The sequence below is a fragment of the Dasypus novemcinctus genome, chromosome 5 (genome assembly GCF_030445035.2).
Source record: "Dasypus novemcinctus isolate mDasNov1 chromosome 5, mDasNov1.1.hap2, whole genome shotgun sequence".
Taxonomy (NCBI): domain Eukaryota; kingdom Metazoa; phylum Chordata; class Mammalia; order Cingulata; family Dasypodidae; genus Dasypus; species Dasypus novemcinctus.
The window spans coordinates 137,143,558-137,159,323 of NC_080677.1; the positions used below are offsets into that span (position 1 = coordinate 137,143,558).

At 33.7% G+C, this 15,766-nt stretch overlaps 1 protein-coding gene across 1 annotated transcript in view; it reads right to left on the reverse strand.

Annotated features, from left to right (window-relative positions):
- Positions 1–2,403: 2,403 nt before the first annotated feature.
- CNPY1 (canopy FGF signaling regulator 1) overlaps positions 2,404–15,766 on the reverse strand; it is a 74,240-nt gene continuing 60,877 nt past the window's right edge. The window contains exons 3-5 of the mRNA XM_004458604.2: positions 9,719–9,922; positions 7,876–7,972; positions 2,404–3,862 (exon numbers count right to left, since the gene is read on the reverse strand). Of these exons, the coding sequence (XP_004458661.1) occupies positions 3,822–3,862; positions 7,876–7,972; positions 9,719–9,922 (342 nt within the window). The 3' untranslated portion in view covers positions 2,404–3,821. The remainder of the gene's footprint in view (positions 3,863–7,875; positions 7,973–9,718; positions 9,923–15,766) is intronic.

A 15,766-nucleotide genomic window follows, 5' to 3' on the forward strand; every position in this document is an offset into this window, starting at 1 on the left:
TGTCTTCCATAACAATAAACCACATTATAATAAGATTGTAATATATCTGCCATGTAACATCATAGTATCTTAGTTTCCAATACCTTTTTAAAAAACTAAATACGCTTTGTGAATATCTAGCTGTTATGGGGTAGAATATTTTTTCTATGTATGTCATAATTTAGAGTTGTTTTTTTGTTTTGCTTTCTTGAAAGTCTTAAGATAACTCTTCAAGATAAGGAGCATAGCAGAGAATTTTTTGTCTTTAAGGAGCAGCTTGACTTCCACTCTTTTATTAAGATCATCTTTGAGCAATCAAAGCTGTAGCTGATTGTTCTGGGTCCCAATCTATGTGTATACATTTGTTTGCATATAAGTATATATCTATATTTTTCTCTATATCTTTCTCTCTATCCATCCATCCATCTCCGGGATTCCTGGGAGAATCCAGAAAAACTGGACAGCTATCTCTGACTTTGTAGGGTCCATTTGTACCAACTGTCTTTCTGAAACAAAGCCTCAGGTTTCTGGTGATTGTCCCTAAAGGCAAATGAACTAGTATTATAATAATATATCCCTATTTCACTCAGGGCAGATCCTAGAGAACAAACACATTTTTAGGGGAAGGGCAACAAGTAAAATTTTTGAGAGAACAATACTATTTACTGAGTTTTTCTTAGGTAATTTAAAGGCAATGAGTTTTTACAACTTCCATATTACTATTTTTTTTTTGCATATGATCTTTTAATACTTTTAGTTCATTGATGTACAAGTGAATTATCTGAGGACTTTAAGAAATTTATAAAAGGGAAGTAAATTATAGGGAGAGAATCATAATAAAAATATATTGTATCTAACAGGTATATTTTTATTGTGATAATTCAGTATCATTGTTAATTGAATTTTATTATAAAACTATATAATATGCTATCGAGTGGGCTTTAATGCATGTAAGATTAGCTCACAAATTGATCTCAAATTTAAAACTGACTACGAAACCACAGCAAGGATGGTTCTTTCTCATATTTCATTATAATCTGAAAGTTAAGATTGACATATAGTTTAAAATGTTTTATTTATATAAAGCTATTACATATGTGAATATAAATATCAACCTAAGCAGAGAAATAGCTGTTAAAAATATGATCAGCTATAGACTTTTTTTTTTTTTTAGGGCTTGTCTTAGTAAATAAAGTATTGATCTTTCCCGTTTGGGACTTGGGCTCAATTCCACTCTCCACTCCTCAGTGAAATAGATTCATTGGTCTTGGCTTATTCTTAGCAAGTAGTAATCCACATAACAAAAAATAAACTGTTCATCTCAGACAGTTTGGTCTTTTCTTTATGAGAACAGGTTCCCACAAGTCCTCCATGGAGACCCAAATAAGCCAGCTCATAAAAGTACAATTTGAAACCATCCGCCCCCAAACATGTTTTCTCTCCTCATTATTTTAATAAGCATTACATCCTCCCCCCACCATGGTTCTCAGGATTTTTTTTTTTTTACCTACAATTAGGTAGCTTTTTATTTGCTCTGAGAAACTTTTTTCTCATATCCTTGGTGTTTTTGTTTTGTTTTAGTCAATAAATGTCATTGAAAAGGCAGAAATGTGGTTAAGAGATGCTAAGAAGAGCACCACCTCTGTCCTGCTATTGTTCATTGGCAAAAGCAATAACCTCCCACCAACTCAGAGGGAACTTAAGAATCATAGCAGCCATACAGTGGTTTGTGTATTATTACCTCACCATAGTTTTAATCGGTAATTTTTGTAAGCTACAGATGTTTACATGGGTTTAACAAGTTTGACCTGGAAAAGTTTTCTGGAAAGAAAACATGCACATGAGACATTAAAAATCTTGTGAGATAATGCAACCAGTTTTTAACCGGGAAAATCATGGAAAAATTGAAAAGCTGTATTTTGCAAAACCTAAGCAATTAGCTCCAAGAGTCAAGCTACAGGATTTTCTCCATTCAAAGCAAAAGCATCGACAACCATGGAAAACATCCCTCAGCACAAATAAGGCACATATCTCCATGATCAATTAGGTTATACACAGGAATCAAAATGTTCTTAAATTCTGTGGTTAGCATTTTCTGTATCTAAGAGGGTTTTTTTTTAAGAGTTTTTAATGATTATCAATTAGAGTGTGAAAATGATTCCAAATACTTCTACAATGTTACATCTTTAAGAGAAGCTCACTTAAGTGCCTCCGTGGTACACACGTGTCCTTCAAGTTCCTTTATGTTTTAAGAACCAATATTCCTGTTTAGAGATTTTCCCAGAAAGCCTAACTTAGGAACTTCATATTCATGACTTAATTAGTTTAACTGTGAAATTAACCTTAAATAGACAAGTTTCTATAAAGATACAGACACTACAGTTTAAAGAACAATTTTACTACTCTACTGGAAAATGGTGCTAATTCTTCTTTAAACCTGTTTCCATTTCGATTAACTGTAGTGCAGATTCACTGGGTTATACTATGTAGGGACTTGACTACTTAACCAGCTACAGACACGCCACACACACAAAAAAGAAAAAAAAAAGCAGCACATACTTTCTTAGTTTTCCCAAATAACATTTTTAACATTAAGTTAAAACATCTAACTTTTAATAAGCATTGGGGTGGGGGAAGAAAATAGAAATCTCTTCCTGTTAGTGTTGGTAAATTTGCCTAAATTTAAGAATTGTTTCCTGCTGAAGAGACCAGTTGAATGATTTAAACAGTGTGCTTTCTATGCAATTATGTATCAAATGGCATTGTTTCAGCTTTTTGGGGGCAGAGTTTGCATCATCCTGCCCACTAAATTCTCAATGACAGCAATGGAGTTTCTTTTATTTAAAAAAGTTATAGAATATGCCCTGACATTTCAAGTAATTAAAATCAGATTCCATTGGATACAAAATTAACTAGACAATGAAACGTACAAGTGAAATTATGACTACACTTCGGGATTCAATGTGATCTAAAAGGTAATTTCTCATCAAGTCCCCACCTCTTCTTCCACCACCATACCTCAAAAAACACACCCATACAGAAGATGTGAAAGTTTATTTAGTATATGCTAGCTAGAGTCTTTATTTTTTTTATTTTTATGGAGTTTGCAGCAAAACATCACCATTGGCCATTTTTAAAGAATACATGCTATAACAATAAATCAACTTTGTAAATAATTTGAATTCAGTACACATTTGTATTAAAGCCCACTATATTTTTCACTATAAAAAGTATCCATTATTTTTATGCCTTCACTTGAATTTTAGAGATTGAAATGTTTTTAAACTTATGGCGTCTAAGAATTTAAATTTCAACCCTAATAAAGGTGAATTCATTACTTTCACTGATAGCCATATATAACTCCAGAGGTCTAATTTGGAATTTGTTGCAATATATTCCCTTAATCTCAGATCCAATCAAATATTCAAGAAATCAAATAAGGTCCTTATCAAATAGAACACTTCACACTTGTTTTTGTGCGTTTACTTTCGCCATAAAATATATAGTGTTCATTATTAAATCTCTATTTTATTTATGAAATTCTTCACTTTCATTTCTTACTACCATCTTAAATGTTTTATTGCCAAGCCAGCTTCTTATCAAAATTCACAAAGGTGATTTAAAAGTTTAACAGACTCCTCAGCTTCACCTAGAGAAAGAATCAGTTTGTCATGATGCCAAATGACAGATTTCGAATTTTAAAAAATACATCAGACAAACACGGTATATAAAAGAAACACGAATTTTCTTATCACGAAAGATAACATGAAAACATAAAATGCAGACATTGACCTTTTGGGGATGTGACTTTATTCCTTCTACAACTAACAGCACAGTCATTCCTACAGCTCAGTATGATTAGCAGAGGAAGCTTCACAGAGGTCTGGAAAAAAAAGTTAGAAAATAGCATTATCACTTCGATACCACAGCATTAAGTGATCTACATTCTGCAAAAAGTACATTGTTGTGAAAGTACATTCTTACAACTTTTTATTTGGGGAAATTTGAAATATACACAAAAGTAAAAAAGAAGGGTTGAGTCTACTTCTATGCACTCTGCATCCAGCTTCAGCAATTATCAACACCCTGCTATTCTTGTTACATCTTTCACTGCCTTTTTTTTTTTTTTTTTTTTGCTGGAATATTTAAAAAACAAATCCAAGGGATTGTATCATTTCACCCACGGATATGGAAGCATTTAAAGAAGATCCTCTCTGAGTATTTCACAGCTTGCTAAAGGGTACAGTCCAACTGGCATTTACTCTAAGGAGCAGAGAGGAAGCTAGATACTGTCAAACACACTACTTTTCCAATTAGGAACAATTAAAACCAACTCTATCTAAAAGACTATGGATTATTTTAGCTACATAATTTATTTAAAATAGGAAATACACTAGCCTTTGAGAGTAATTATTTTGTATAATAGAAATTAACATCCCCACTAGTGTTGGGAAATCTATACACAAAGGTAAAGGCTTTTACTTTTAAAATAGGACTTTTTAAAAAAGTAATGCTTCCAGAATTTCTCAAGTTGACTTTTGTCTGTTACTTTATTTTTTGAAGTGGAAATAAAGTTTACTTTTAAAAAAGTAGGATAAACACCTCTGGTACTTGATGCCTTATTCTGTACACTGCAGCCAAAATTTTTTATGTGACAAATTCATCAGCCATGGTGTGTTTTGTTTTTTTGGAGTGGCAAAGGTTTATTTGTAGGTAGCCATGATGTTTTTAAATGCTAACATTTGACATAACAGCAGAAATGATATGAATACAGAATGTATTCATATATTTATATTTACACCTCATACACTCTAACAAATACCTGCATGAACGTAAGAATATCTATTCATTCTTGAACTATACCTATTTGTTCCCTACCTTAAGAGGAATCTACTGGTGTTTTAATCATGTCTTTATATCATATTAACACTTTAAAAGATCATTTTGACTTTACGACATCAAAATAACAGTTTGGAGAAGGATGGGATATATGCCACGTAATATTCTACTAGGAAAATCTGATGAATTCACTTTAATTTTTTACCTAGAAATAAAAGAGATTATGTGAGGAATAACCTCCTTACTCTGTCTCATACTCCAAGAACAAGGAGCTTTTGATAACTTTTCATATATCCAGTGACTAAAATTGCAGAGGCATCCACAGATCCATCTTCAACCTTTTCATTAAGTTTTTTCACACATCCAAAAGATGACATGTTTATGAAAATCTCATTGTTATTTTTAAAAATCCAAATAGTCATCTTAAATTTGACATATTTATTTTTGAAAAAAGTGAACCTTAGAACCTTAATATTTTAAAGAGTTTGTGAATGTGTCCTCATTTGTTCATTCACATGTAATAATTAAAAATAAAATGGAAAAAAGTAAAATTCAAACAAATATAAGTGTATATAAAGTATAGATTTTAATCAAATTTTTAATTGTAGATATAGCTGTCTTTAAATAGTTATCTTCCTAAAAGTGACATGTGGACATTTTAACAGCTTTCAGTATAGTGTCTTGCACATAGTATATACTCAGTAAATAGTTATTGGTTGATGTGCAATTTTATAACCTCCAACACATACATATGTACACACTGCACCGTCATATCTTTAAAAACATCATTTAAGAGGTAGAGATCATGCCATAGCAAAGCTGCTGCATAACATAGTAAGAAAAATATTACGTGTACAAAAGAGCAAATGAATGTCATGCTATGGTAGGAAACTTACTGTACCTGTGTTTTAGAGTATGTTTGAAAGCATCTGGGGAGTTTTCTTTTTTTTTTTTACAATAGGAGAACCTCACCTTTTACACACTTGTTGAAACCATTCCCATATATTGATGCATGCTACTTATTTGTTGCCAAGTCATTAATTGGCATTTTTTGTCTTAGTGTATTGCTTTAGCTTTTTCTGGCAATTTTTTTTTCTGGCAGTAATTTTTAAGTTTGAAAAAATTCTCTACCCTGCTCCTGCGGTGCTAACTTGCTTTGAAAGTAGGTTTCTGGTGGGGAGTGGTGTTTAATCTCTTTTTAGGTTTCATTTATTCTTTGTTTTTAATTCATTTTAGGATATATTCCATAAATATGTTTCATATAGAAACAGAACCTGAAAAAATAAAACCCCGCAGCTTCATTACATAGCAGCATGTAGAGCTTCCTCTTTTGAGTGACTACCTTTTACTCTACAGCTCTCAGGCATTAATATTTGTGTTTACAGTGGAAAATATTTCATCAGTTGGTTTTTAAAAAAAACAAGAGCTATTAAGAATTAATAACCTAATCACGTTTTTTAAATTTCTGGAAAACTGCACATATCATTGTTTAAGTTTGTATTTTTCTCACGGTTAATGCTTAATTTTTATTTCCAACTATAAATGTATAAAAGAAATGAAGATATCATTAATATTATTGAAATTAAATCAAATTGCTGAAACTGGGAACAGCATCTTTTCCCAGAATCTTATATATTTGGTAGAGCTGCAGCTGTAAACAGTTGGTGAACTTTCTCATGTCCTGTACCATTTGAGTAAGTGTTCATGTAGCAAATTATTTGCATTTGCTACAGACAATTACAACAATTGCAAACCCTTTATGAGGAAAAAATAGGAAAATAAATATTTCAAAAATTGTTCATCACAGTTTTTCTCATATCTTGATTCGTACATATATCTCCAAATTGTCTGAAAACTTCAAAAATACTTTGGGAAGTTACAGCTAAGAACTTACTTAAGTGAATTTCACAGTTTACTACACTACATGCCCAAAATCAATTTTAAAAATCAAATCCTTAAACAACCCTGACTATATCATTTCAGTGCATTCTTTTGCAAACTCTCATTCCAAACTGGATTTCAAAGAGATAGCAACCCAATTAATTGTCTACTCAGCATAAGAAAATCTTAAGTGTTCTGTTAATGGAGACATAAACTTCTTGTTTAGTAACTTTTGAGTACATAATATTTATCTACAAATGTGCATTGACTATAATTGTAAGAACTTTGGCACTAACTTTGATATAATGAGTGCAAGTGTACTGTACTTTACAAACTTCTGCAAAATGCTGTTTCAAGCCTCCACATTGCATAAGAGTACGCCACTAGCTTTAAATCATTGTCTTCATATATATTCACTTATTTTTCTCAAAGGATACCTGAAGAGAATGCTCAACATGTACTACCTTCCTGTGAAGCTATTAAACAAGTATCAAAATGATACCTGACTAGAAGATATATGTTCACCCAATCAGATGGGAGAGCCTGTGGTAATGGGTTTCAACTTTGTATTTAGCATAAAAATTTAGCTATTTTTCCCTAGCTTCTGAGTGTGAGTGCTTTAAGAATATGAGTCAAGTATTAATTTTCACCCTTCCCCCCAAAGAAAAATAATTTAAGCAGATTCTGAGAAAGAAACCTGAGAAACTCAAGCATTGCCCTTCCCCAACAACAGCCAAAAACAGGTAAAATTTCTTATTAAATAAAGATTCCAGCTTCTGCAGGTATACCAAATAGTAAAGTCATAAAGACATTTTCCTGTCCTGGTTCAGGATGGGAAATCCACTCTCCAAAAGTTAAGAACAAAACAAAACAATTTGCTTTGGATTCATCTAATTCTGAAAGAGAATGTGCTCTTTAATGTTTGGAATTCAAGTATTTTTGAATTCATTAAAACGGAGAGGAAACGGTGAAAAGAGTGAAACATAGCCGTGTGGTTTGCATTTGTTTTCTCTCACATGGTGTCCTTTCTGATTGAGCAGAGAACCCTCCATCAGAGCCGTTTGTTGCAGCAAGGCAGTGAGGCACGGCTTGAAAAAAAAAAAGATGCTGAAATGCTGAGTGAGAGCGAGAGGGGGAGAGCGAGGGAGGGAGCACATGTTACATCAGACACAGTACCTGATTTTTCGCTGCACAGCTTGTCAGCTAGATAGTCTGCCTCCTGGGCGATAAGTGAGAATATTTCATCTTCATACTCTTCTATTATAGTTTCACACTGTAGAAGTATAATAACAACATATGTGTATATATACGTGCACTCACAGAGTACCTTGTTGGGAAGGACTTATCCAAATGTTATCAGCTAAAAATATAAAATCATGTTATCAAGGTGGTCCCTTTTTTATTAGTCTTTTCCGTTTGATAAGTCATTGCATTGGATTAACCCTCTTCCCAGAGTGTTAATTGCATCATTTTCCTGGAACTTAACTAAATGATTAGTCATACTGATAGATGTGGTCTGAGGATGAAGAAGGGAAACGACTCTTTGTATTTGTTTTTCTTCCTTAAATTGGACTGCCAGTAATAGCAGGAAATGGGTTTCCTAGTGATGGAGCTGAAAAGTCTTCATTTAAAAAAAAAATCTTAAGAACACAGCTCCTTGAAATAGTTAAACCAGTTTTCTTCGAATTAACATAATAATCCATTTTGTGGTTTTAAAACACAGGGTCCGAAGTGTGGAAACAATTCAGCCTTCTCAGCAATCAAAACAAATGCATCTTCAATTTCACTGTGGATACCATGCTTGACAGTTTCTTGGGGAAGTTTCTTTTCATACCATTCAGAGATCTATTCATAATATCACTTCACTTTACAAAACAGCTTGCATTTCAGAGAAGAGGCAAATCCAATTTGCCCCTGCATTGAAAATCTTAAATTCTTGCTGCATTATGTTTTCAAGTTACAGAACCACAAATTTATACTTTAAGGAATTACTAATAAGTCACTAAAGGACATTCACTAGACTTGCAGATAATTTTCCGAGTTCATTAAGCAAGAAGCTAACATTTTGAAATATTTAAACTTATTCAAATTTCTCTAAATTGTGAAATACAAGCATATTTCTTCATTGCTATTCATTCTTATTTCACAGTATGTTTAACTCTGAATCATTACCTTTACTTTTTAAATAAAATAAAATCTCCAAAAGTCTCTTAAAGTCCTTATTTCAGGGTTTCAGAATGCCTGACATTTTGGCCAATGCATGAACTTAATACATTAAAAAATAGCCTTTCCCATCACTTTGTCTGATTCGACAGTGCTAAATAAAGTGAAATATAGTGCAATATATTTTGTCAGGCACACTCTAGCAAGCCAGAGACCAGCATTCATGTAAAATAAATATTACCCTGGGAGGAAATTTGGCATTAAGCCAACTATCATACCTAAGCCTTTGTTTAACTTAGTTTGTGCTAGAATAGTTGAATTAACTTGGCAGAAAATTCTTTCTATGCTGTGAAACCTCAGGAAAAACAGACATTGTGCCTCCTACCCTCTCCATAATTTGGCTATAAATATTTGAAAACGACATTAGTTTTCATATGGATTTTAATCTAGCAACCACAGCCCCTGATTCCCTAGATGGAAATCTAGCAACAGGATTGACTGAGACCATAACCCAAACACCTACACGAGCAACATGGTTTGAGAAAAGGAAGGTGCAAACTGTACCTGAAAGTCATTGGAATTTGTGAACAGCCCTTTCTGTAAAATCTCACCTAAATGCCTTGCCTGATCATCATGAAACACTACATTCCCTTAGTGTCTCAAAAGGCAAGTTACTAAAAACATGATTAACACTTAAAAAGCAACAGGACAACAAAGGCAAAGCAAATATAGAAGCATTATAATGTGCATTTCAATGTTCGATTTTCTTGAAACTCGACAACACCTAAAAGAAACAAAAAAGTACCAAAAATATTTGCATAGATCATATGATTCATCTGGGAATTAAAGGGCTTACCGCGAATTTCAAAGGTCTGTAAGCATCAGAATAAAAAAAGAACTTTTTAAATTCTTTGTATATTTTGTCCCCTTTCCTTGGAGCAAATCTCTTGAAACTCCTCTCCTTAGTTTCAGGGTCTTCTTCGAGTTTGTAGTCATTCATTCGCTTACACACTTTATCCAAAAGGTCTGTTAAGAATGCCTCTGACTGGGCTAGGGGAATCTATTAAGACAAAAAAAGCAGGGGGAGGAAAACTTGTCTTAATTTGAATATTATTTAAAAGGCCTTCAAATGAAAACACATGGAAACATACATAATTCCCTTTTAATACAAACAGGTATTAACGTCCTAATATAAATCTTTGTTTATACAATCACTTCATTTACGTAATTTAAGAGTTTAGCTTAAATTGTAGTTAAAATGCATACATTGGAAAGTTGACAGAAAAAAAGACATTCACACTAGAAATTACACATACACATTTAAACATTTTAAAAAGTCATTCCACATGCAGAATAAACAATTCAGGACAGAGAAGGGCTGTTATTATCTAGCTAAAGGTCGGTGGAGAGAGAATTCTTGTCTTGTTTCATAGCTGACCTTAAGGGAAGCGGAATTCGAGAGAAGTTAGTGAAAGCAAAAAGTTTTGCTCTCCTCGCTTCTCCGCGGAGCTGTTTGGCGCTGCAGCTTGTCTAATGTCCCAGAGTAATGTGGCAGTGGGGAAAAAGGAGAAAAAGAGTGCCTTACGAAACTTCACTTCTCCCAGGTTCTATTTCAGCTTTATTTTAGAACAGCTGGTCCGTGTCTTTGTCCATCCCTGTCCCTTCAGAATTAAGCGAGAATTCAGCAGAACCGTTTAGACACCACCTCCACAGAGCCAGCGTCTCATCAGCCAGAGCGCTAAGGGTCAAAGAGCATCCCTCGCCCTGGGTAACCGAAACAAAAAACTTCTCCCCAGTCTAGACAGGTCAAGGTGCAGGATGCTCCGTTCCCTGTTGCTCCTTCCGGAAGGGGGCGTGAACCGAAGCCAAGTGCACCGTAAACAACAGCGCGGCATCCTTCGGCCTTTAGAAGATTTTTTTTCCTTTTCCACCCTCCGCTGATCAAAGTAGGAAGTTTGCATGACAACCATAGTGAAAGGGGCTGAATCACAAATGAACTCGATTTCTGCAATGTTGATATATCCAGTCTCTATTGTCCCTTTTCAGACACAGTATGAACCCTTCCGGTCCCAACGATTACATTACAGAAGCACTTTCACATGTGGGCTTCATTTACACAAAGGGTTTCCTTGCTTCACCGCCATCTGGCCACAAATCAGATAAATAAGAGCTGGAGAATTAAAATTAAAGCTCGGTTTTTGTTGTGTGTACATGTTTTCTTAAATCTAGGTTCCATTATGAGACACCACAATCACCACCACCACCCTGCAGTTTCAATAAGGAACTAATTAAAAAAATAAAAAATAAATTAAAAGAAACACGGGAAAAGAAGAGAGTAAAAGGAAAACACTATCGACTGCTCCCCATGTGCACATGTAATAATCATCTCTTCCCTTCTGTCCCCAAAATTTGGTTTGAGTTTGTTTGATTTTGAAATGTCTTCAAGACCCATGCACTCAACTTTGCAGTTAAATAATTTATTAAACTAGAACGTACCACAAAATTTATTGATATTATAAAAAAATATCAAGTTTTTAAAAACTCACATTTTAACTTCCAAAAATGTCTACAGTAAAAAAAAGCATAAATTAAATGGCTTAAAGTGTACATTCCAACCATAAGGTGCATTTTATTTATGCCTTAGTTATGCCTTTCAAACGCTGTGCTATTTTTAAAAAAGCAATACACAGGTTAACAAACAAAACTGAAAATATTTTTTATTAACTTACAGAAACTAAGCATTAATGATATTAATCACTTTTAAAAGTTATAAAATGAAGAGGTAAATTCTTAAAATATAATTAATCGAAGGAGATCACCAACAGAATTTTTTTTCTGTGATGGGTGTATTTAAGTATATTTCCTTATCTGATACATATAAAGTATTTCCATAGTACCATAGATGCCAGCAAGGCAGCAATTTACTTTAAGTGGAGAATAGCCTCTTTCCTTTAAAAAAAAAATCTAACTGTACTCAAGAAATTCATTCTCTGTCTCTCTCCCTTCCTCCTCCCATCTCTTTCCCCATTTAGAAAAGCAAATATATTTGGGGAGGAGGCAGACAAAATGATATCACTGGAGTGCAAAGTCTGACCACTGGAAGTACCTTTAGAAACTTAGTTCCTCATATTAGAATATTAAACCCCATACTAATATAACCAAGTGTCTGGTGTTGGGTTGAGGGCACTTTAGCAATTTTTTATATTGACCTAAAGTTCTGAGCTGTATGCAAAAACTGCTGAGCACTAAATTTTAAGCAAAATCACCAAGTTAAATCCGTGAAAGACATTTCACAACTTACTTTTGAGAGCCATTTTATTTACTTACTGAGTTGAACTTTTTTAAAAAAAGTCGCCTGCATTAAAATATTCCACTTAATAGTGTATTGTTTTCATTTTGAGAGCATAATTTTGTGTATTGGAATATGGTGGTATTATGCTTATTTTAACACAGTTATGGTATAGCAAGGGATCAGCATGTAAATTTTTTGATGGGTTTTGTGAGTCTATGAAGGTTAACTGGCTTTTTGATGTAATTAGCTGGACCTTTGAGTAAACTTTCTTTTTGCTGGCAAACACCTCAGAAGAGGACACATTACAATGTTCACTAAAAACAGGAAGGGGAAAAATCCAACATGAGACTCATAGAGTTAATGTTACATAAAATACTATTTTTATTTTAAACTCTCAATTGCAGCATCTGATTTTGGCAGGAAATAGGGAAAAGGTGTTTGTGTCTTGCAGTTCTCTATACATTTATATAAACTGACTTGATTAGAGTTTAAAATGATTACACTTAGCTGTACTATCTTCAGAAAATCTAATCACTGTTCATAGAATAATTGAGCTTTTTCTTCCCCTCATCATGTTTTGAGAATAAGAATGCAATAAGTATTGGGACAAGTGGAATAAAACTAACTCCTTCTCCCTATTCTGTGAAGATTTTGAATAGTACTTGTGAGGAAAGCAACTCCTATTGTAATCTTAAGAGAGCAGTGCCTCCTCCCTGGAAGATTCTAACCTCATTAAAATATGAATGAAAAAGGCAGCCATCATTGTATCAGGAGAAAAACGATTCACTCGGCACACAAGTTACTTATCTGCCATTTCCTTTATACACGTACTCAATTTTTACAAGTTATAAAAATGATCCATTATGATTTCATTGCTATCTTGGGAGTCCCCCTGATCCAAATAAGTCCTAATATCCGAGTTTTGAAATCTACCTAGAACTCAAGATCACTCTTAGTATACGGAGGGTTTCTCTTCTTTTTCTTTAGGCAGTCTTCCAACCATGTGCTTTTTATGTGAGCAGTGGAATGTGGGATGTGGGGGGAGGCGAGGGTTACCCATATTCCAACTTTAAAATGAAAAAGAAGTTGTAGAAAGTTTGACTTTGGTTTCTCTAGGAAACTGGAGCTAGGGAATTTGTTTCAAAGCACTATGACAACACTTTAATAACAGTCAGTTACAGGATGCTTCCCATGTTTGTTCATTATTGTGTCTCTGTTAATCTTGTAGTAAATTTCTTGCTTGATAGCTATCGCAATCAGTCAGGAATACAATTATGTTACAGTGTACGATTGGTTGCGGAAACTGTCATTGCAGTGTTTCTGTCTCTTCTACAACAGTGCTGGCCATCTCAAAAAACGTCACTCATTTTTATAGTTATTTTGGAGTACCCTTCAGATACTTAACCTGTTTAGTGACTTATAATTAATAAGACATTGTAGCAGAGGTGTTCTTTCTAGAGGTTTAGTTAAAATAGAAATTTAATTTCATTATAGAAAATATTGCATCTAACTTAATCACTAACTTTTCATCCATAAAAATATTGAAATCACTTCTGATATTACTTAAAAGTCAATATTTAGAAGTGAAAAGGGCAAACCTCCTTTGCTCTAGGCTACAGCAGGGGAAACGTGAATTCAGAACCTCGTCTAAGTTGATGAGATATATAATTAGCTTTTATGTTAATTGACTGCTATGAGTTAGTTGTATGACACTTCTTCATATAATACTCAAATAGCATTGGCTGTTTAGTTTTATTAGACAATATAATTAGAAATCTAAAGGAGCTCATTTCTGAGAGGAATAATAAAAGGTTGATACATTTCATGTTCTATATGTCAGAAAAAATGAATTACATCTGGACCTAATCAATAAGAGAGATTTAAGTAGTCTTTGCTTAGAGTCAAATTTAGACAACATATGAGAATTAATGTTATTGCTTCCATTTACCATAAATTCTATGTTAAAGCAGGTAAATCTGTGCTATCAATAAAACCTTGGGAGCAAAACTATAAAATTCCAGTATAATTTACCACAAACAATATAGTAAATTTAGGACAGTAACATCTAAATTTTACCCCCTATCATTTGGGTAATAGAATGGGTCATTCTTATTACTAAAAATAAAATATTTTGCAAGTGTTTCCTGTCCTTGTTACTCATGAGTATATTACATCAATAACAAAGTACGTGATCTAGTAGTAAAAAAAATATATAGTAATAATAAAATAAGAACAATATAATTTTGGGAGGAAAATTTCCCTGGATAGAACACTATAAAAGTCTCAATCACAGTTTTTTATTCTGGAGCCTATTTTCAACTTAGCAACAAATCAGACTTTGAGAAAATTGCATAATACATGACCAATAATGATCTCAAATGGTGGTCATCTAGCTCAATTTTACCTTTTCCTGAAGTTAAAAAATGCCACACTTTTTTCACTATTAAATAAAAAATTGGCACTGCCATTTAGTTTCTCATTTTAAAAAGTATTCTGTTAGTCTTTTTTAAAAAAGGACTTTAGTTTTCAAACATTTTGGAAATGAAAAGAAATACAACTATCTACATGAAATATTTTACAATTTTTCAACCTCTGTTAAAAGTCACTATAAACAAGGACTTTGGGTACGCTTTTCACACTATTTTTCTGGGCTTTGCCCTCTGGCTGGTATATACCTCGGAAAGGTTTTCCTGGTTTTAAGAGAACACATAGCAGAAAAATGTGAGAGGGCCTAAAAGGGCAACAATGTTACAACATTAATGAGTAGGGTGTGAATTTGTTCATTCAGTCAACCAATATTTATTGAACATCATCTATAAGCCTCTTCTCTAATAATTCAGACTTTTTAAAAGAGGGCTCTTCCACGACCCTGACTAAAAATTAAAACTGATGTCTTGAAAAGGGCCATGTGCTTGGTAGAGGTCCAGTAAATATTCATCAATGATAGTATGACCCTGTCTATCAATGGAGCAAAAACAAACTGTTTCCTTGTTTTACAGCTTACTGTCCAACAAAAATCTGTGTTTCACCATTTTGTTACCAAAAACATAATGGTAAACAAGTGGTTATCTGGCTATAACCACTTCGGCAAAATATTTTCCTAAATAGAAAGTTAAAAAGTCACATTTTCGGAATCTGTTATGGCATTTCTCAATGTCAACATGGGTATACTTGTGGGCAAATGGTAAGATATCCTGATAAAATGTTTTATGGGTCTAAGAGGACAAGGGACAAATGAGTTGGATGATATACTTTTGGTGTTTCATCTCCACTGATGTGGAAACATACGTACACATACACACGGATTAGGCAGAAGGAGCCAGCTGGCCACGTAGCTCACAAGCAAACCAGAAAAGTTTGTGTGACTTCAGGCTGAAAACAGAGGGGATAAAAGCTTTCCTGCCACTCAGCTCAACCTCACCCCTTGTTTATTTAGAGGAAATAAATTGTTGGAGCACTGGACTGCACCTTCTTTTAGTCTGATCTCAGCACTAGCTCAGGAGGGGTACAAATGTTATAGCCCATCTCTCCCCACCCTCCCTCAACCTCCCCTTTGTTTCCCTTCCCAAGTTGCAAGAATCCCTTTACATCATTAAGTCCAGGCTTAGTTGA